General features: G+C 28.9%; 1 protein-coding gene across 5 annotated transcripts in view; it reads right to left on the bottom strand.

The window, feature by feature from the left end:
- Positions 1-1,078: 1,078 nt before the first annotated feature.
- LOC114127316 (ADAMTS-like protein 1) overlaps positions 1,079-23,647 on the bottom strand; it is a 170,817-nt gene continuing 148,248 nt past the window's right edge. The window contains exons 9-25 of one of the 5 annotated variants that reach the window (XM_050201988.1): positions 16,660-16,758; positions 15,918-16,050; positions 13,340-13,448; positions 13,090-13,278; positions 12,847-12,998; positions 11,957-12,291; positions 10,832-11,124; positions 8,918-9,045; positions 8,437-8,538; positions 7,654-7,826; positions 7,309-7,407; positions 6,597-6,732; positions 6,373-6,455; positions 6,053-6,239; positions 4,816-4,964; positions 2,780-2,945; positions 1,079-2,147 (exon numbers count right to left, since the gene is read on the bottom strand). In XM_050201988.1, the coding sequence (XP_050057945.1) occupies positions 2,146-2,147; positions 2,780-2,945; positions 4,816-4,964; positions 6,053-6,239; positions 6,373-6,455; positions 6,597-6,732; positions 7,309-7,407; positions 7,654-7,826; positions 8,437-8,538; positions 8,918-9,045; positions 10,832-11,124; positions 11,957-12,291; positions 12,847-12,998; positions 13,090-13,278; positions 13,340-13,448; positions 15,918-16,050; positions 16,660-16,758 (2,535 nt within the window). In that variant the 3' untranslated portion in view covers positions 1,079-2,145. The remainder of the gene's footprint in view (positions 2,148-2,779; positions 2,946-4,815; positions 4,965-6,052; positions 6,240-6,372; positions 6,456-6,596; positions 6,733-7,308; positions 7,408-7,653; positions 7,827-8,436; positions 8,539-8,917; positions 9,046-10,831; positions 11,125-11,956; positions 12,292-12,846; positions 12,999-13,089; positions 13,279-13,339; positions 13,449-15,917; positions 16,051-16,659; positions 16,759-23,647) is intronic. The other 4 variants (XM_050201985.1, XM_050201986.1, XM_050201987.1 and 1 more) reach the window with 4 other exon arrangements.

Raw genomic sequence — 23,647 nt, 5'->3', positions numbered from 1 at the left:
ATTTTAATTTATGGTAAGTAATAGATTCTAGGCATACCTATAAATTGCTGTATATAGACGAACAATGTTGAATATAAATTATTAATATGTTCGTGTTGCCAAGCAACAAACGATTGCTTTGTGATCTGGGTATAGGTATACTTATTATTTACATGAAAAACTTAAAACTTTTAAAACACTGCTCAAATTTTGATGTAATAAGGATGTGTCCAAAATCCCAATGGTCCTTTAGGTTTGTCAAAGCGAAACCTTGAGTTTAGCTTTAAAATGGAATAAATAGGTATAGATAAAATAAAATGAAATTTGTATCGTATGATAATAGAACTTGAATTATAATAATACAACAAATAATAAAATTCGACACTATAGCACAGACTATAATATGAAACTTTCAAAATGTGTTGTAACTTTGTAACACATTCATGAATTTATGGAAGTATAATAATATTGTTTTAAATGCTTTTATTTTGGATTATTTTTTTTAAATTTTTATTGAGGGGCCACTCAAACATACGAAGGATTTACAGCATGTCCAGAAGTTTAATCTGCCATAATAGATGGCGTAAAATTATATTGAACTACAGTGGAATGTATATATTATCTTGGTACAAATAATAATTATTATTTATACTTAATATAATCAACCTATATTAAATTGTATTTAAATCATACACAAAACAATACTGAGTATCGGATATTCTCGATTCTTTATTTTTCAGTCATTTGATTAGAGTGGAACTTTTATTATTATAAACCTAAATCATAAATAAATTATCGTATTAACATACCAAAATTTATAATTAATACTATATTTATTGTTAAATAATGACTATTACGATCGAAGTGTTGAAGAATGCAGTGGTAGAATTGAACGAAACCTACTGTCAATAAAACTGCCGAAAAATATCTATAATGCCCGTTTAAAATAATATGATTATAATCCTACATAAAGTGTTTTATTGAAGTAAATATCGAACGATTATTTAAGTTTTTCACTCGTGATATTAATATCCTACAGAATGTATTTAAGTATCATCGTTTATATTGTAAGATTGATACGTATCAGTTGGCAGAAATCTAGGAAAGCTTTGGTGACAAAGCCCCCCTATAAATAAAAAATAATTGGACTATTTTTTTTTTTAACATTGTTTAAAATGCTCATAGAGAAGTGTATACAGGATATTTTCTTGGATAATATGATCATAAAAATATTGACTGAAATTTTTTTTTATTTTTTATGAAGTTGTTGCGTATCGATGCAGGCGACTAAATATAGTAATTTTAAGAATAAATAATTAAAACTGAAGAAAATGCTTCTGCTAGATACAGTCTTGTATGTTGAGTACACTTGGCGAACTGAGCGAAGAGTCAGAAAATTTGAATTTGAAACAGTTATCAATTAAAATTATGCACATGTCATTTCGATATTTGTAAATGCATGGATAATCAAATTTAATGGGATATTGTATTACATTTACAAATATAAGGTATTTAAAATGAAAATGCTGTGAAGTTTAAAATACGAAACAGTTTTTAATTTTTGTTTAAATTTTACAGATTACCTATTAAAAGAAAAAAAACTTAAATAATTTTGTTAGATTAACTTATTAATGAAATTTTAACAAAAGTAGTTCGAGGGAATACATAAACAATTTTTTTTATTGCAATTTAAGTTGTTAACTCTCCCCTCTCCTATAATAGTAGGCGATTTTCGCTTAGGTACGTATTTCCTTAGCGACTATTCGAAAACAGAACAATAAAAAAATAGACCGCTACGAACAGTATAATAGTATACTATAGTGTACAAAATATCATATTATGTAATCAACGGCACACATTCAAAACCGAATTAAAATAATATTTCACCTACTTAACAATATAAATATTAGTTCAACAAGACGTGCGTTACACTTAATACTTATTGTAACTCATCGTATTTAATAATTATGTACAACGGAATGAATGCTAAAACACTTATTAACACGTTAAAATGTAGAAATCAAATTGAAATAGAAAAATAAAATTACAGTGGTGATGTGTTTATGAACACGAAAGACAGCACTGTGTTTGGTATTGACGCAAGTGACACATGTTCATTTGTTTTACGTTCTTGCAGTTGTGTTTGCTGTGATCTACACATTCGTTTTCTGTAATAAAAACAGTTTACATGATTATATAATTTTTAAAACGTTAACAAATACGACGAGTAGTAGCATGCTATAATACTAATCATTAATCAATGAGTTTAGGGGCGTTATAGCGAGTGAGTAAATTATTAGAGTCGAGAACGAAGGATAATTTGTCGACTTTCTGAAAATCCAGATAATGCCGGACTGATTGTACAGTTTTAAGTTTTAACCGATCAGTATTATCTACATCTCGTTATACGAATAATAAAAGGGGTTTTTGATATCAAAATATCAAGCTACATACGATTTTGGATGTCTGCATTTTTTTGGTACATTTCGCAAGAATTTATATGCACCTTTTTATTATATATTTATATTCACTGTAAATTATTAATGTTTGCACGAAATATCCTTATCGCTCGATACGAATACATTACGTATGGCAAAGTCAATCATATAATAAACGATAATTAACATATAATCGATTTATAAACCCTAAACGGCCTAAACGATTGACGATCGTGACACAAAACAGAGGACTGCAAAACGCCTCACGCGATTATGGAAGGTTGTGGGATTTTTTTTCGCATCTGTCTACCGACTATCGCTCTACGTAACGAGGTCGCTACTCTTGTTTAAAGTGTTCGTACAGTTATGTGTATTTTTACTTGTTGCGCACTGTGGTCCTGTGCAAGTCTTCATCACCGGCGGCCTGGGTTGGTCGCGGCAGGCGGTCCCGGCCGGCTTATTGGTGCCGTACCAGACGCACTGCAATATTCGGTACCTGAGTCCGTCCTTTTCGCACGACGCCGTACACTGAAAACAAAAAGAACATCGTAGTATCTATACTTAACTCCTTTGTTTAAAATATATGAGAGACGAGAGCTTATAGCGCTATAATAACATCTGTGGACATCGCGTGTTAACTCATATGCTTTATATTATCAACAATAAAGTATATAGTGTAGCAATAATGGTAATTACGCCCCAGTTTCACTTCAGTTGTATTTAAGTTATAAATATTATTATGTATGCCATTTGAGACGATTTCGAGTTAGGGATGTATTAGTTTACCATTTTATCATAATTGCTATAGTGTCAAGTCGTTTTATTATAGTGTCCATCACGTTAACCTTTTCTTCCGTAATTTTGTTACCTGACTATTATGCGCATAATATTAGATTATACGTATTTTTCACTTGACTTTCATAGAGTGCACTAACGAATCATCATCTAGAAATTCTAAAATAACTTTTAGATTTTAATTGTTGTATGTAGATATTACACATTTGTACGATTAGGTATTAATGTTTAGAAACATTGCAGGTCAACTTGCACACCTATTTACAAAACATAAATATTTTTGAAATCAAATATTTATACACTAACACTAGGTAGTATACTTACGCTATTATATATTTTTAAACGAAACGAGAAATTCAGGTGGGAGACAGTTTGAATTGTTAATGATTAAAAACTTTTAAAATACTGAAGTGTATAATGATTAAATGATATAATAATAACTAGCTGGTTAAACTTTATGATTCGTACATAAATTATTTATATTATTTTTGTGATTGTAAAGTTTTTTTTAGAGAAAAAAATTTGAAGTTCAGCATTTTCGTTCTGAAATTTCTGCAGAATTTTATATATTATTCAAAATAGGGAAAAAATGGCACATCACATTAATTGTATTATAATATAATATGTATTTATTATTTTGTATGTATAAATAATAAATAATAATATACCGTTTTGTATCCTAAAAACGTAAATCACGTTTATGTACACATAATTTATTGATTTCGTGGTATACAGTAATCAAATTATTGTTGAACAAAGATAATTTTCGGAAAATAAAATTATATTTACTTTTTTCTAAACATTTGAGTGGTAAAAACCGCTTCGGTGTATAGTGTATACCAATATATTATTATACTATACTACAGGGGAAACAATATAGACGAAGATTGACGTTATTCGTGCGAATGTTATCTACACACGTCAAATGTTGATTTTATACATCCTGAGCCTTATTTGCATGCGATTCAAAATTTCACACACTTATCCAGTGTTTGTGACGTGGCGCATATTATGTGTGTGTGCGTGCATGCCCGTGAGAGAGAAAAAGATAGGAGAGCATATTATAATAAATAGCATTTTGTATATTATGTTTTACTAAAAAAAAAAAAAACAATAAATATAGAATTCAATCAGATTACTAGACCGTTTTAATTAAATAATTGATGTGTATAAAAATAAAATAAGGTCGACGTTTGGAATTTCAGAAAACCGGAGGTAGTTATCTACATACTGCAGATACAGTATGTTAATATCATGACATAATATAGTGATTTGTGAATAAATACAAATACATCACACAAGCACACTCCCTACACATCTTCGAAAATGGTCCAGCGCGTTTATCGACCGTCGCGCGACAGTTTCATTTATACGTGGCGTAAATTGAGATAACACACGCACTCGCTCGGTAGTGTACGGTCGCAAATAACTTATAATTGACAGTGACGACGACGCGAATCGAAAAACTCTATTTTTATCCCTTCTTTCTTTTCCCCTTTATTTTTTTCCTTTTTCACTTTTTTTCTCTTCGGTTGCATTATTTATCGATGTCACCCGCGCACAGATACCTACGCGTAGGTACACTCACACTGCAGACACTTACCTCGGACCACTCGCCCACTTTCCAAGTGCCTTTGCACTGATCGTTGTAGCATTCCTTCCGGTTCACCGGCTTTTCGATCCCGTGGCACGCTTCGTCCGATATAGTGGCTCCATCCGAATTCTGACAGTACACGTTTCGCCTCTGCATCGCTGCGCAAAGTGAAAAAAAGGGGGTGACGTGTGCTTAAAAATTTAAATAATGTTAAATATTTACGTGGAGATCTATATAGTTCGATGGAAACAACTAGAAGGCTATAGTGCGCATATTATATATATATATATTTACAAAGCCCAAACATTATAGTTATCATACTATAAGTTTTTCTACTTAATTCCAGAGTGCTAGGATTTACTAATTGTTCTCAATAAAAGATGAAAGTTATTATTTACAAGTTTTACATTGAACACGTTTTGTACAACCCAGGGCGATAATAAAATCTAATCAATCCTTAACAAAAAACTATCATATTTTTTTTGTTACTTATAAAAAAAAAAAAAATAAAAAACTTAGTTGTATCAAACTATATTAAATTAAATTTTACATTCATTTATTGTTTACATACAATTTCTTTTGCTTGAAATTTAGAATTTTATAATATTTGTACAAGGTGTAATTTTACATAATTTTTTACTCCATATTATTATAATTAGTATACTTCATTGCCGAGTGATGACACATTTTCTGTTGTACATTTTAAGGCAATTGCATCTCAAAAAATTTTGCCCGCCAGACAATGAATGTTAAACAGCAGCGCAGTCTAAATTTATTGACTTGTAATAATTGCATACTTGGATCACACGATACGGAAATAAATTTTAATGTATAAAAGTATGATATACTCGTACTTAGAATAGTTGAATAGGAAGTACAATAGTCAGCGCTATGCAAATAAATAATAATTAATTTCCTTGAATTATTATACCTTAAATAAATATCGGTTAGGGGAATTATAATTTTCGAAAATAGAAATGCATGTGAACAAACAAATGTATAATTTATGTACAAATGTACAATACTAAGTTTTTAATCATTAGAAGAATGTTATTATTTATTATATTATAGTTTTTTGTTATTATCATCTTTTACTATTAATAATTTCATCCTAAGATGTACAAATTTTTATACATCCGAATAAAATTACGCTTTTCAGCTTTTAATGAGTAAGATTAGTAGAGTTTGGTATTATCCATGGAATTTCAGTGTGTAGTAGGGAGGGAAGAAGTAAGACGAGACTAACCAGTGTTCCAGGTAAAACACTTGGACTCTTCGCACGGTTTCCATTCGGTCACCGACCACTGCGGACAATCATCCGTCTCGCACTTTTGTATGGTTACAGGCGTCTGCAGCCGGGCGTCCTCGCATAAGTTATTGTCTACGCTCTGTGTCATGTTGTTTAGTTTGACCATGCAGTGAGCTGCTCTCATCTGTGAAATGTGAACATTTACGTAACAACAGGAATAATGCATTTACAATTTATATCACCGAGTGGTAGTTCACCGACAATGAAATAAATTATAAATACCTACGCCATTGTAACTAAATAAAACAAAAGTGTACCTGAAAACCGTTGCCCCCGCAAGGCGGAGAGCAGTCCGACCATTCCGTGATGACCCATTCAAATTTCACACTCTTCCGGTCACCTGCACATAACATAGCCAGTGTTTAATTAATCTTTCAATTAATTACGATATTATTATAATATTATCACGAAACTACAATATTATATCATATCTCGCGAACGTGTTAATGAACACTAGGTTATAATATTATATTATAGGTACCTTTTCCGAGCAAAACGGGTTTACCCAACAAGTCTTCCTCAGTGGTAGTTTCGATTTCTGCCGGTGGGTTTGCCGGTTCTTCCATAAACATTCTATTCACCCGTGCGTTGCTCACACCCTGAAACGGCCACAGAGCCTACTCATTTTATTAGTATGAATGATTGTAATGATATTTTTTGGATGGAAAATGAAACAAAACTTTCCCCAGGCTCATATATTTACGTGTAGGCACAACTCAAATAAAATAACGTGATGTTTACAGAAATCGACGGTGCGTTAATATTAGGTTATAAGTACAGGATTCAAATAAACAAAACCAAATACGTACGTATATACATGCAAGGGTTTAATCGTGAGATAATAATAATAGGCAAAACGTGGTGATGGTATTATAGGATTGGCTAAACTATATATCATTATAATATTCAAGTAATAATAATGTGTATTTTACTATAGTGTGTATGTTTTATGTTTAAACGCGTGTGTGTGCGTGTGTGTTTTTATGTGTGCATGTGTATGAGTAATACATATGTGATATGTGTATTTAGGTATATATGATTAATAATAATTAAAATAAATACTATTATAAATTAAAGTCAACGGAATGTGCAATATAGTTTAATATTTAATAATAATAAATATTTAGATGTAAGGGAGCTAAAAGTCTACGGTGATAACCCAGGAAATTCAGTTTTATTTTCCTTTATCTCACCTTGAGGTTAAAAAGAAGACTGTGAAGGTGAGGCAAGTTTCGTGAACTTCCGGAAGTGGTGGGTTTTGGGGAGACTTCTATAGCATTTTTCTCTGTTTCCTGTTTACAGACACAAAGAATCGTTGTAATGTACCAACTACTATATAGTCATACACAATATCTATAAGATTCGGGTATAGTATACTCGTGTTTATGCGCCAAAAACGTTGTTATTAAACGATATAATCAATTTCGGAGGGGGAAACAGGTCAGGTTAAATCAGATAATACAATATTAAATATTTTTTTAGAAAAAAAAAAGAAACAAGTTAAATGGGAAAATAGTAAAAATCAAAAAGATACTTGCCACTACGTGCTTTTCGGAAGACGCTGTACTCGTTACGGTTGATTGCATAGTGGTAGTTTTCTGTCGAGACTGTTTGTGTTTTTGTTCGCGATTGTGTTCACCTTTGATGCGTTCGTGGCTGATGTCAAATGACGGTTCTATCCCTTGCGGATTCGCATACGAAGGATTTGTGCCTTTGAACGAATATAGCATGAAGCATAAATAAATTATTACAACAATAATAAATTAGCATCATATATTATGCAAGATATCAGTGGTGAGACTACACGACTAAAAAATATTGTTCGATAAGAATGGAAGAGGGAAGGGGTAAAAAATTAAATAGTAAAAGTCAAACTTAAAATCAGTAAATTTACATTTCACAAACATGTTAGAATAGTCATAAAATTATTTTTAACAGAGCTTTGTATGATGTAATTTATTTTATGGTTAGATATATTGATTATATTTTACTCACAGAGTAAAAATTTTAGTTCTTTTTACTATTTTTTACTATTAATTCCATGTATTATTCTAAAAATATTTAATACTGGTAAATTCAAGAAATTACTTTAAACTACAATTTATGTTCCGTATTAAATTTAATATGGAAAATTAAACTTTATAAATATATAACGAGCTTCACATCGTGAAAAATCATACATCATACTTGTCAAATTAATATAGTTTGACAATGAAACGTAATGTAGAATCTGTATAACTATACGTTTAAAAAAAATAATAAATAAATAAAGAAGGGTAAGGGAGAAATAATAACTAATAGCGACAATATGTAAATCGTACCTGGGTCTTGTTGGTTTAAAGGCTTGTCGATTTCTTCGGAACTCGGAAATTCTCCCGGTTGGGGTTTGATATTGATGTTCATTGTGGCTTGGGAATTACCAGCTAAACAATAAATAAACAATAATGTCATTAATACATTAGGTATACACAAATATACAAAGTGATTTATTTATCGTGAATTAGGTAATCGCTTAGAGCTTTTTTTTTTTTGATTACATTTTTTTGATTTTTGTTTACACATTCGTTTAAAAATTATTAATTACTAACAATTTCACTGATTATTAGGTACTTGTTCTTACCATTAAAAATGATTCTAGGTAAATCCCTAAATTTCTTTTATTTTTTATATATTGTCTGGTGCTTTGTTTACGATAAAGGATTACTATATATAGTATATATTATTATATTCATACGATACAATGCAAACATACGTAGTAACTGATAACATAATATTTTAATGTTGAATTTTTACACAACATACCCATGCACGTATAGGTCCCTCGGTCTGAGTATGTAGTGGTCCGGATCCTGAGTATGCCTTTTTTTGTTATCCGGACCTTCTTGCCATTTTGCAACGGCTCACCATCTTTTGACCACTGTATTTTTCCCCTATAACACGTAAATATTACTCATTATATATAATATAAAGTATATATATTATATAAAAATACTATATATTTAATTATTATTATTTTTTAGGCACGAATTTTACAGTTAAAAATCGGATGTTCGAAATAAAATTATATGAAATATACAATGTATATGTACAAATAATACTTCATAAACCTATTATAATATTATAATTGCAAGACTGTATTAATTAATTGCATTAAGTTTAATAATTGAGGATATAATGAACCAAGAAGGTTCAAATATTATAAGTAAAGGTTACAGAATATAATATATATTATCAGTACCCTTCGGCTATACACCTAGCTGTAGACAAAACAAAACATCACATAAAACATATTAATTATTACACGTAATACATATGTATATAAGTATAAACCACGTACAATACATTAACAAGTATATGAGTAAAATAATTATCTCGTTGGTCAACAGTCATCATTCATCACTCATCATAATATATTACACAGTAAATGGGACGTGAACTTGACCATTGTAGAATAGGTTTAAGGAGGAATTAAAAAAAATTGTAAAAGTTAATTTATTAAAGTTTAACTTGAAGATACAAGATACAAATTTATAGTTACACTTCTATCTACTAACGAATTTAGGACACGTAGTTATGTCGAACAACAACGGAATAGCCGCAAAGCCGTGTACCTATTTGTTATACGGATAAAAATATCTTCCTTTACTCAACATTTGAATAACATTAAGCGTTTTAAGTAAAAATTTTAACTTAAATATACAGTTGAAGAACACGCAGATCTAGTGAATTTACAAAAATGTCTTTACGTCATCGACAAACAAAATAAACTCGTGTTCACCCGACGATACACGTCCGTGGCCGTCACGTTTCATTTTATACACCACGTTCATGATAACAATGGTCGAAAATAATAAGAGGTAATATATATATATCCTTTGTATTATAACACAAAACCCCCGAGGGCTATACCAAGTGCACTTCAGACCTAAAACGTCGTATAGTTTACACCCGCTGCATATACCTGCAGACCTTATACATTATAGTGTGACGTCATGGTCATTGATCATTATTATATAAAACTTGCTGGCACGTATAATGTGTATAAAGTAATACTTGTATAATGTGTGCGCAGAGGTGGCAGTCTACTATCTCCCATGTGAAATTCTCTACTCCTAGATTTCTTGTCAAAATATTTTCTAGTTTATAAAAATATTTTCAAAATGCAATCAAAATATTGAAATAATATACTGTAAAATATCATTATTCATACATATTTTTCTTATGATAAGTTAATTTTAGTTGCAATCACTGGCTCGTTCTGTGAGACAATACCGACTGCTCATATCAGCAGAATTTTAGAATTTGTTGAAGAGAAGTAAAATATAATTTAATATATATAAGTTGAATAAAATATATTATTTTGGATGTAAATATATCTAGAATTCTTAAAGGCATTCATTTATATTGTTATCACATAAGTTAATATATTAAAATTGTGTTTTCATATTTTATTATTTTATAAGACATTATTATTATTGAAAAGGACTTATTCAGAATTAGGTATACCTATATTGTGATTACCTAACAATACTTATCAATATATAATATAGTATTATTATAATCATATTCATGATTTTGTGTGAGAATTAATTTTAAAGATCGTTGCCTAACCTTAAAGTTGTAGATATAATGGGAGGTGGGTAAGATTCTGTTCCCCAATCACATAGTTTTTCATATCTTGAATAGAAGAGGATCTTATGATATTATTATAAATACCTCTTGTTGACAGGACACCGCAATTTCATTTCCACACCTCTGTACACCGTCGCCTCACCACCGACTTTAAGCATAACATCCTCATTGATGTTACCCTGTTCGTATTTCTGAGCCACGTCCGACACCATAACTGCTTCCTGCGAACTGCAAGCGTTTGGGTTGCACAGTCTACTGTCGAGTGGTTTGTCAGTGCCGCAGTCTGTGTCTGGTCGGTTTATGATGTGTCCATGGGCAATCCTTTGCACACACTCTACTACTCTGGTTTTGACACCACCGTTACATTTTTTACTACACTGTAATGAATAAAGAATAAATACATAACAAAGATTTATTAATAGGCAAAAGTAGTTATATGGAGACATGGAGTAAGTTACATTCAAAAATCAGTGAGAATATCTTGTACCTAAATGCACGTAAGGGACTTATATATTACTTTTATCTTCACTTCTTTGCAATCACATTCACACAACCCATAATTATGTTATTGTATAACATAAAAAAAATTTAATAATATTATTTAGAAATGAATACGTTAATAAGAACACAAAGATTTATCATTTTAAACTATATTTAGTGAAATAATATTAGGTACTCGTACCTCAGAAAATAGAGAGCAGGTGAAAAATAATTGAAGAAAAGTACTATGCTATTCGTATATAGTTGTATATGTTTAAAATACGTACCTACATCTGCGTGTGTTTCAAAAATGAAAAAAAAAATTTCGAAATGTACAAAATACTTAATTGTTTCATTAACTCAAGAAATTTATCACATGGGTTTTAATGAAATTACAAAGTTTACTATTGTAACTTCTACGAAAACATATCACATACAATTCCTATATCGTATTACGTATCATAATATTCATGTCACCATAGATGTAACAAAAATGGACATAATAGATATAAGATACTGCATGTATACATAAAAATATACTATATAATGCGTAGAAAATAAACTTTAAGTGTTTAAAGTAATATGTAAAATATATACCTAACTATGAGTAGTAATCATTTTTAAATTCGAAGTATGAGGGTAAAAATATTTTCTACATTTAAAATACGAAGATATATTTCAAGAATATTTTGAAATATAAACCCCATCACGGTAGTTATGAGAACGTACTTTCGACCATTCGGAAGTCCGCCATTCTGTGGGACAGTCAATCATATTGCATTGCTTCCGGTCCGTGGGTGGAGGTTGTGGACACATGTTGTTCGGCACGATAGCTGTGTTCCCTTCGGTCACCTCGTGTATGCAGTTGACCTCGCGCATCTGAAGCCCGATTCCGCAGCTCTGTGAACACGGCTGGAAGTCGCTAACGTTCCACCGAGGTGGACAAGGTTGGTCATTACACGTCTGCGTTAGTACTTCGGGCTGATCGTTTCGAGAACACAAATACGGGGAGACGATTTTCTTGTCCTCTTCGCGTAAACACAGCACCAACGATTCTTGTACGCCTACATCACGGTCACAAAATTAAAAATTAAAATTGTTTGCCGAATTTAAAGTTCAGTATGTTATTGATGATACTATTATCATCGTCTATATTATTATTTGTATCGACTAAAAATTCATCGTCTATATTATTATTTTCATCGACTAAAAATACTTTTTACTTAAGATTTAACACAACTCGAAGCCTCAAGTTTTCACTACTTTAAAACACATAATACGATTTACAAAATACCTTTTTGACCAAAAAATCAATCTGTCACTAAATTATACAATTTAAACTAATTCAAATGTATACCTAATGGAATCGCGTTTTACGCAGACGTATATTATTGCTGAAGCACAGTGTTTTACTAGGAATACACAAACATAACATTATTTAATTCAATAACGCTAACATAATGTACAGACGTAGGTACAATTATTTAATAATATATCAGTTGTAATAATATTGAAAACATCTAAATATTATTGTATTTGATGTTTTTTTTTTCTACTATCGATACCAGCAATTTATCACTTTTTGAAACCTTATATGGTCTAGGCAATACAAATCTAACCTCCAAGACAAGAAGCACTGCAATGCGTAAAGCCTTCTCTTTTCCAAGAGTATGTTTTACCAAACGAACCGGGGGCAACTTTCGGTGGATTGAAATCATCAGAGCTGGCATCTGCGTATCCGTCCCTAACAGACCTCTCATTTTGATCAAATCTGAAATCACGTGTATAATTATTTGTTATAGAATATTATATTATAATGGGTTCGTATAGTTAAAAAAAAACGTATCGACGCTATTGTTTACATTTTGTTCAACGAGCAGGGAACCGAGAAGCATTTTTCGACCTCCGGTGGTTTAGGACCGACACACGCGTCGTCTGTTAACTTCGTCATGATCTGAGTGTAATCTAAATGAGCTTTGCAGTATACTTTCCTCGTCCTGATACCATCGCCGCACGTGACACTGCACGGGCTCCAATTGTCGGCAACGAACCTAAACATATTATCAGTTTAATAAATAGTCGTGCGTGTGATTGTGTGGGCTAAAAGTTTACAGTGTATGCGGAGAAGTTTTTTGTTGGCCGACCAATCGCTGAGCGTGGGCTTGTGAAAAACTCGATTTGGATGACACTTGGAAATCCGAGTCTGCGTCCAAATTTTCGTCTGTAACAACACGGGCAGCAAAAATAAACATGACGTTAAGTAAAAATAATAAATAAAATAAACAACCAAAAACACGACACTTCGATTTATTATGTTGGTCAAGAGGAGAATTATATTTTTTTTACCATTATTTTAGGAAACAATATAAAGTTTTGTGGTGCAATTTTAAGCATTTTACCGGCCAATACTTTACTTCCCCATTGTTTCGTTGAATTTCAAAAACAAATACCAATATTCGTTATTTATTCAGAAGACGATACAATTATATGGTATAAAAAAATATATTATCATATTATTGGATTTTAAAACTATGTTGGAAAAAATTATTTTTCTTCATGAGGGTACTATAAACATAGTTATAAGAATTATAAGAATTTTAAATCTTAACTTATCATAACATACTAAGTACTCGGATATTTTTAAGTAATAGTTTTATATATTTAAAAAACATAGTTGTAATGGCGGTACACCTCAACAGATAAACATTTTAATTAAGTACCCGGCTTTACAACAAAACAATTTATAAGTAATATTCTGAGTGAAAGTATAGTTATAAACTTATAATTAGCATTTATTGTGAAAATTTAATTGTATGAAACAGATGATGAAATTAGTATATAATTAAAAATATTATAACCTTCATTGATAATATCATGGTGTAGGCTTTTGATTTATCAACATAATTATTATTTGAAATATAATATAGGTATATGTTATACATGTATAACATTTTAACTGCACATCAAAATAGTGAAGAATTTTGTGTCATAACTCATAAGATTATCTACGTAGCTTTCGATTTATTTATTATATAAATTATATTTTATAAAATATGGGGTTTAAAATTCGTTGCACTAAAGATGTTTGAAAAATTTATTTATTACTGTTATTATTCATCTGTTTAACTCCCTAAAGGGTAGTGTAAAATGTACACTATTATTATATATATATATATTATAACTTATATACAATATATAAGAATATAATATATAAATAACTTATATGTAAATGACTATTATCGTAAAACAACCATTTTGATATACATTTTATATTTGTTGACTCAATATGATAAAAAAATATATGAAATACTTACTATACAGTTTTAATCTAAAAAAATTTAAATTTAGAAGACATACTTTCATCAGTATTGATCAATGAAATGACGACGTGACGTATACGCAACCTATACTTATATACTTATAACTAACCCTTCGAGTGATATATTATATTATGCGGTAATCTAAATAATAAGTTTTTGGCCCTGTCATATACTCGACCAATTCACGCCTTCTGCGGCAGTATATTTAATATCTATGTATATAATATATTAATATATACATAATATATAGCCTTGATCGAGTATTTTGATGAAAAGAAAAATTACGTGATTCAGGATTGTTTGTCCAGAGCAAAGATTGAACGCGTAAAAGTGTTATTTTTACTACAAATGAATTGAACGGCCCAATAAAAACGATATGGGGAATGATTCGATTAGCTTTTGAGCGAATTTCACGACTGTTATGTCCAACCAGTCTAATCTTCCATGGGCGTTATAACACTTATATTTTTTTTAAGCCCCGATCGCGAAGGCGGAAAGGGTTTATGCACGTCGAGCTGAGTGGGTTTATATCGTTATCGACCGCTACAACTAGGAGTTTGAAAAATGTAATTTAAAATCGCCGTTTTACTACCTCCGTCGTGGTTTTGTAATCGAAAATAAAACGGACTTAAACCGATCTTCATGTTTTATGATTATATTTATTCACGTCGAAGTCTCTCTGGGCTGGGTCATATATATATATATATATATGGTATCACATATAACACACATTGTGTGTACTATGACGAGGCCCTTCTACCCGTTCGATAATTCGTTTGGGTATCTCGACGAGATTTTTCTCCCGACAAATCGAGACCGACCGCTACGACAGCGACACATTGAATTTTCCATTTTTTGACATACACCCGCCAGTCTTGTTGGCATACATGACGCGAGACTCTCAAAATGAAAAATAACATTCCCATGAGACGCATTCCCCTCGAAACACACATACGCATACGCATGCGCGCAACAGCAATCGTGAGTACATAACTTCAATGATGAACGAATTTATCTCGAGTAGCTCGACACCATTTATACTCAGATCATTATTCAGTCACTTGTCACAAGTCTTCCGCGGTGGTTGCGGTAGAAAAAAAATATTTCGCCACATGTACACAAACGTTTACTATTATGTTTTCGTATTTATCATGACATTAATAAAGCGTGTTTAGTAGTTATAGATTATAGTGTGCACGAAAGTTTCCTTGTTTAAAACAAGTTTTCCAATAAAGTCATAACAAAATTAAATCCGACGTCCTTAGATAATGAAATATCCTTAGTATATGGGTAGTAATAACATAAATATAATAACGCTAATACCATATAAATATGAATTATAATGTAATATTATATTTTAATGAACTTACGGTAACATGGTAAATTCGCCGAACAAGTCTTAGTTCTTCTGGGCTCAGTCATTGGATCGCAAGTCAGGTACTTTTGTTTCGCTTTGCAAGTGATGTTCCTGATTTGCAGTCCTTCTCCACAAGTTGCCGAACACTAGATATATTTAATTAAACGATACATGATCAAAATGATATACGACGCATATTATACGAATTAATTAAAATATTATCAAAGACAACTAAACTGTATCATATTTTTACGAGTATACTAATATTATGTTTATATTATAATACAAATGATTAGACGATGTGGATAAACCGGATTTTTATAAAACCCATATAATCCAGAAAATAATGTACAAGAGTGTATAATTCGCCTTTCAATGATCGTATTATTTTAATTTCCTTCAGAATGTTCAGATCATTATAAATATTATAAAACATGAATAGATTTTTAAAGTCTAAGTTTACTTATACTAATCAAGAATATTAAAAAAAAATACTAATTATTACTCTAAATCGTATAAGATTATATTCTAGTTTTTCATTGTTTTTTCGTACCAATTACGAAATAGGAGAATACTATTTTTAATACGAATATGATATGTAATACTATACTACACAATTCGAATTATCTCTAAAAATTGAAGGTATTACTTGGAAAAAACTCTACCTACTTCACTACCTGTAGATTTTTAAGGTAATTTGAGTGCACCTCTCTCAAAAGCTATAGGTTAATATTTTAATATTACGCTGTACTCACTTTAGACCATTCTCCTGTAGACCATTCGGAATAACATGGTTGGATGTTGCACTGCTCCTGTATTTTAGGCTTGTGCCCGTGACACATGTGATGCCATACCTGTAACATACATTTATAAAATATAGTAAAGATAAATAGTATTATAACTAAACTAAATTATATATTATATGGTAACACAATACATTTTTTTTCTGATTTATTTCCGATAATATTCATACAATTATTAGTAATATAAATAAGAACTCAATTATGATTAACTCCCTTAAGCTTGGCTTGTTGCCGAAGAACAGAGTTACAAAGCAATTACATTAATATTAATAAAATTATAAACAATAGATAATAGTTATTTACAAATAAAATAAAGAATAGAATTATTGTCTCGACTTAAAATTAAAAGGCGTGTAAATATAGATATAAATATAAATAAGTTAGTACTTAAGTTATACTTAAGTAAAGTTTAAAGAATCCATTCCAGAATGGATGTTTATTTAAATTATATACTGTTTTTAAAATTATATTTGTTTATTAACTGGCAAGAAATTGTAATTCATAGACCCAAGATAATTAACGAGTCTCTGACCAAAATACTATTTAAAAAAAAAAAAACGTATTGTGTATCATGTGCTCTCTGTTCTCTTTTGCTGATAGTTTGTATATATTTTTAAACCCAGTCACCTAAGTGTTTTACTATTCACGTAATTAATATCTGTATACAAAATGTACACCAAAAAAACATTAAATATTTTAAAATTAAGACAAGTAGAGCTTTATAATTCTCATCTACAAAGATAATAGATTCGAATCGTTTGTTTTTGATGTATTTTAAGGTCTCAGCACATTTTTAGTTAAACTATCCCATACTAATGAACCATTCTGAAAAATTGGCTGATACAGGCTAGATAAATGGATCTTTTATAGTATTTATTGGCATTATGAACCATTATTTATAAACCTAAAATTGAGAGTATGTAAACACATTACTAGATTGTTTACGTGAAGATTTTATTTTATATTAAAATCAAAAATAAAACCTAAATATTGAATATTAGGAACTCTAAGTAAAATTTTACAAGCCGTATTATTATATATGTTAAGATTAGTAATATAATTCACTAAAATTATTGATTGAAACATTGATGAAAATTGTTTTTCTATGATTTAGTGTTAGTTTTGTATGATTTAAGTTATTAATTACTTTTTTGAAACCAATAGATTCTTTATGTGAATATCACACGCCAGGAATTAATAGAAACGAGTAGACAAGTGTCTTCAGTATATGTAGCAAATAAACCATTGATGTTTATGTTATTTATTTTATTTATATATGAGATAAATAGTATTAAACCAAAAACACCATTGTGGGTGGTACATCAAAATCTATTGAAATACAATCTCCAGTTATTTTATTAATTTTAATTATATTATTTGCAAGATTTTAATACTATACTAATGAAAAACGTGTTGAATAGATTAGAGACTTTGATTGGGTTTCGTTAGAACAAAATAATATTATAATCATTTTTAACTGTTTTAATTTTATCATTTTTGACTATCATGTTTTTTGGAGTCTACAATCTCTTTAATTACGTTAGTTTTAAGCTATTGGACACTTCATTAAATTTATTTTTCTAAATTAGTTTTAACAGCTTTTGAAAAATATGTAAATTTATATCAAGTAAAATAAACGAAAAGTTTATAATTATTTGGATTCAATTGATAATTGTTATTTATGCCTCAAAGAACAAAGTAATCCGAAAGACATCAATTCTTTAAACGTTTATTTTTAGGGTTAATTAATTTTTGTTGTTGTTGACATATCAAATGCCACACTTATTTAGTATTCTATTTAGTAATGAATCAACATATACATTGATATTATTTTCACTATATATATCAGACCATTTATTTTTATCAAGTATATCGTTAAATTTATGGTAGCTGATAATTTTTAAAACTTTATCATTAAGATTTATTGTTGCATTTATATCTATTGCTACAATAGTAGGGTAATCGTGGTCTGAAATATATATTTGTATAACTCCTGTATTGATATTATAGTGTTTCTATTGCAATTATTTTTGACAAAAATATGATATACACATGAGTGTTTTGTATTAACTAGAGTTCTCGTGTAAAATTCTGTACAAGACTAAAGTCATACTTCGAAATAAAATCAGAGTATGAAGTATCACACCCTATTTAATTTATATTCATGTCTCCAACAATTGCACTATATTAATTAATACATTTCATGGAATTTTTAAGTATGATTAGAAATTCTGAATTCATGAATATCATTGAATTGAAATATTTTGGGCTGGGAATTATGTCGATTTTAAACCAGTAATTAATTAATCAATATCGATTAAGAATATAGATTTCAAATTTATAGGTACATACAAATTATAAAAAAAGTAAAGTTGAAAACATCTAGACGCGGTTTTAAAATATATTTGATTTTACTTAATCATTTTTAAAAAAAATTAACATTTAAGTGTTACTTAAATAAATAATAATATCTTTATTTTGGTTTCTTATAAGTTTAAAGTAAAACATTTCATACCCAGGGATTAAAATATTACATAATTGAATATAATGTCAGGTTTTTGTTAGTACATTTCTAAATCATTACCATATAATAAATCACTTTCTACAAATAAAATAGACTCATCAAAATTAGCATTATTATCTACTTCTTATGTTACAACTAAATATTTCAATAGATACGTTATTAACTAAATTACATTTTATAATAATCTGATATTGATATGAAGTACTAATACAATGTCTTAAAATCTAAAAATATATTTAATATAAGTTTAAATTTGTATCAAGCATTATTGAAAGATAAAATTTATTTTATATTATGTGTACCCAATTAATAGAGTTTTTAATAGTCATTATCATGTATAATAAACAATTTAGAATGTTTTTTATATTTTACAAAAATGTCTTGTTAACAAATTTAGATTGAGGTTTTAACCTTGTTTAAATAATTTATTTTATTTTTTCAATTCATTAACCGTTGTTATAATCTCTTGTAGTTGTTACCCAAGATCATCAAACTGGCTCATAAACTTTATAGAACCATTTAAACCCGATAAAATTTCATTAGAGCAAACAAAACTATTTCCAGTGTCATCAATAGATTTTATCGCTATCGATTTACATTTTGTATAGCACCATTTTTGCTTTAATTTGAGAGTTCAACTTTCGAAAAGAAGCTTCTCTAAATTTTACATAAGAGAAATATAGAAATTCTTTACAATTTGAGCACTTTACTTTGTCTCCATCTAACATTTCTTCTATATACAATAAGTAGAGCATGTTGAATTAAGGTAAAATTTATTAAGATAAAATATTTTGATTTTACTATTATTATACTTGTGAAAACACAAATAATAGCGAACGCTGAACAGAAAAATAAAGTTCAAGTTCATCGATAGTACTAATGCAACTGAATTTTTAATAAGTAAATATTATAAATATAATAGGTACATCAATAAATAATAACTTTTTATTTAGTTGTCGAGTAAAACGAAAATTAGTAATCAAAAAAGTTTGTCGAGTAAATTAATGATAGTATGGCGGTATTAATATTTGATTTTATAATTATAATTACTTATTTTTTTATGCTTATAATATTATATTTATTACTCGAATTTTCAATGTGAGTGAATATTATGATAAGTAATCATACATTTTATTTTCCTAAACCATGTAAAAACTCTTTTTTCTAAGCTATTTCAACGTTTAGCCACCCTCAAAATGTTATAACCAAGGCAATTGCCCCCTTTGACTCTCCTAAATGCAGCCTCCGTCCTTTATTGTAAAATATAAACTAACTACTATAAGTGGTCAAACAATAAAACAAATAACAATATTATTGAAATGAATATTAATTTACTATAATAATATAGTTTTAAACCATGAAATTTCCACAGGTTAATGTAAAAAATATTTTACTATTCGCGTAGAATTTAATTATCACTAGTGATTTTTTATTTTTATTATTATAATTATTATCGTTGTTGTTCCAAACAAGTGCAATGCTAATTAATAATGTATTACGAGTGCTACAGCCAGAGCGAAAAACCAACACTGCAGCATCCTACTGAAATATTCTATCTCGAGTGAGCTAAAACAATGACAAAGATATAATAAAAAAAAAACAAATAAATAAATATGAAAAATAAGGAAAAAACCGACAAAAATAAATTACTGTAAAAATCCTCGTTAGAGAATGTTCCATGAAAAATATCTTCCAGTCTGTATTTTTCGAACACAACCAAATGTATTTTGTTCGTATATTTCATTTTACAGCGTGTTATATGTTAATGTGTCAACCTCAATAACAAATCGTCTACAATAACAAGTTTTCCGTAGACAAATTTCCATTCCAAGACGAACTCCATAATAATATAGGTACCCCCGGGCCCCGATTACTTCTAACGTCACCACAGACTTACTCGCGTACGCATAAACAAAACAAAACAAATGAGCATAACGATATTTTAATTCGTAATAGGTATTATCATTTTATAATACCACAGTAATTTGTAGAATAAAAACGAACGATCGTAAATACATTATGATGTATTTCACATGATATTATATGCAAATTATAAATTATAATATATTATTTCAACAACATATTCCAATAAATTGTAATATCTACTGTCTAGCAATAAACTATAATAATAAGAACAATGAGCACGTAGTTAATAAAATCATCTATCGTGGTGAAAATGGTTAGTACTTTTTGTTTTCCTCATAGAAAGTAAAAATAAAAATGTCGGTCGTTTTTGTGATAGTTGGTCAGTAAATTTAAATGCACATAATTTCATGCTTACAAAAATACTACAGCCTATATTATGATGCGTAAATCTTGTTATGATTTTGCGCTATACAAGAAAAAATACACTTTTCAATGTGTCTACTCTACTCTAGATTTCAACTGTTATAAATTTGAAGACTTTTCCAAATAATATACTATTATTTCCATCACCTAGGGACCTAGACGAATTGAAAACACACGTGGATAAAATCAGAAATGTTAAAACATGCACTTTGTTCCAAGCGATGAAATATGCGTTTTTCGAGTAGCATTTATTATCCAAATTTCCATTGTGTTGATGCGTGTAGTTTGCTTTAGAAAAGCGTGCGGAAACTTATACCTACACATATCTTCTATAATAGAGTAATAACCAGTACTTATATATATATAATAAAACAACCATTTTCATAAATTTTAAATATTCATAAAATGTTATACTTAAAAATACAAAACCCTTATATACTTTTATAGTATACATTTTATATAGATATTTTTTGTTGACTTTGTCTTCGTTTTATTTAAAATAAGACATATTTAATCATTATCAAAAATATTAATTGTACAATGTACATATAGCATATTCCTATAATCCTATACTTAGACAAATGTATAGTATATTCTAAACACCTCCCATATATACTAGTATTTAAGAATTTTTTTTAAATATATAGTTTCATTTTATTTGTAAAATGTTTAAATGAAATAAATGAAATATTATTTTAATTTTTAAGAAAATTGCCTACACTGCAAAGTAATCCTATCCCTTAAAACAACAACTGCTTTGAGCTCTTCTTAAAACCAAGAGTCATGCATTGGGGATTTTGCGTCAATTTATTACTATCGTCAAACAAGAACATGCTTATGTAATAATACAATTGTGAAATGATCGCACTCTTTTAATATTTTTGTATTATAAATATTATATTATTACCTAAACGAAAACTTGTATAATTAATTGTATTTTACACTCCATAATATTTCGTACGTACGGAGCATAGAGTAGTGTCATTATGATCATTATAATTTTCAATTTACATTAGGTTAAGTAGGTATCCTGATAAATATTCATCAAATATTTGAGTGTTAATTAATTATATCGCTATATATGTGTAATGATTACTATTGTAAATTTCGTTTTTAATCTAATTATTGCGACGAAAAGATTTACAACTTTAAACTTAACAATGTAAAATACACGATAGATGTGTACTATAAGACCAACATTTGAACTTGTTTAATGTATTTCAATAATATTTAATAGTAGTGACGCAGTATTATTACGCTGTAATAAAGTCCTAAAAATTAAGTGGAGAAATAACAGTTATAGAGATAAAACAATCTTATAAACTATATCCTCATTACAGTCAATATCGTATAAGAAATAAAAGGAATATTTAAATTATTTTTATTTTTAATGTTTAAGAAACTAATCTACTATTTTCAATTTTTCTCTGATTAATATTATCAGTATTTATTTTGTTATTCACGTTTAAAAATATCTATTATATATATATATTTCAATATATTTCCTAGTCTACAATAAAATAATCACTCTGTATTATCATTGTAATAAAATATAATAATATACGTACCCACGCGAAGTTACCTAAATGTTAAGTTTAGTTCAAGTATTGGTAGAAGACTGTGTCAATTGTAAATCTGTGCGGCGTAAGATACTATAAGACCTCTAGAATTGCTACATTGAGTTTGTGTCATAGATCTCGAAGTACTTGTCAGCCCAAATTCAAAACGCGATAGTGGTAGGCGTATAAATTATAAATATAAAATGTATATTCATAATATAATACTAATAACGAATTTTACAGTGTACATATTATAATTTAAAATATAAGTTAACTATACAGTAGACTGGTAAACGATATTTTAGGCACATATTAATTATACGTAATGCCAGAGTCGGGGTGCAGAAGTTATATTTATCCATTTACAACTTACTATTTACAACATATTCATTAAAAAGTGAAGAAAAAAGCGTTGAATGTTAAAATAGTAAAATCAATATCAGTGAAGTATAATAAGATGCATATGGCTATAAAAATCAATAATTAACTCGCATTAATTTAATTTTTTTTTATTATATATAAATAACCAATATCAATAACTGTAGCAAAAATAAGTTATTTTAATTAG

Source organism: Aphis gossypii, chromosome 2 (genome assembly GCF_020184175.1).
Source record: "Aphis gossypii isolate Hap1 chromosome 2, ASM2018417v2, whole genome shotgun sequence".
Classification (NCBI taxonomy): Eukaryota; Metazoa; Arthropoda; class Insecta; order Hemiptera; family Aphididae; genus Aphis; species Aphis gossypii.
The sequence above is the reverse complement of the archived record's forward strand: the minus strand, read 5'-3'. Positions and strand labels throughout refer to the sequence as shown.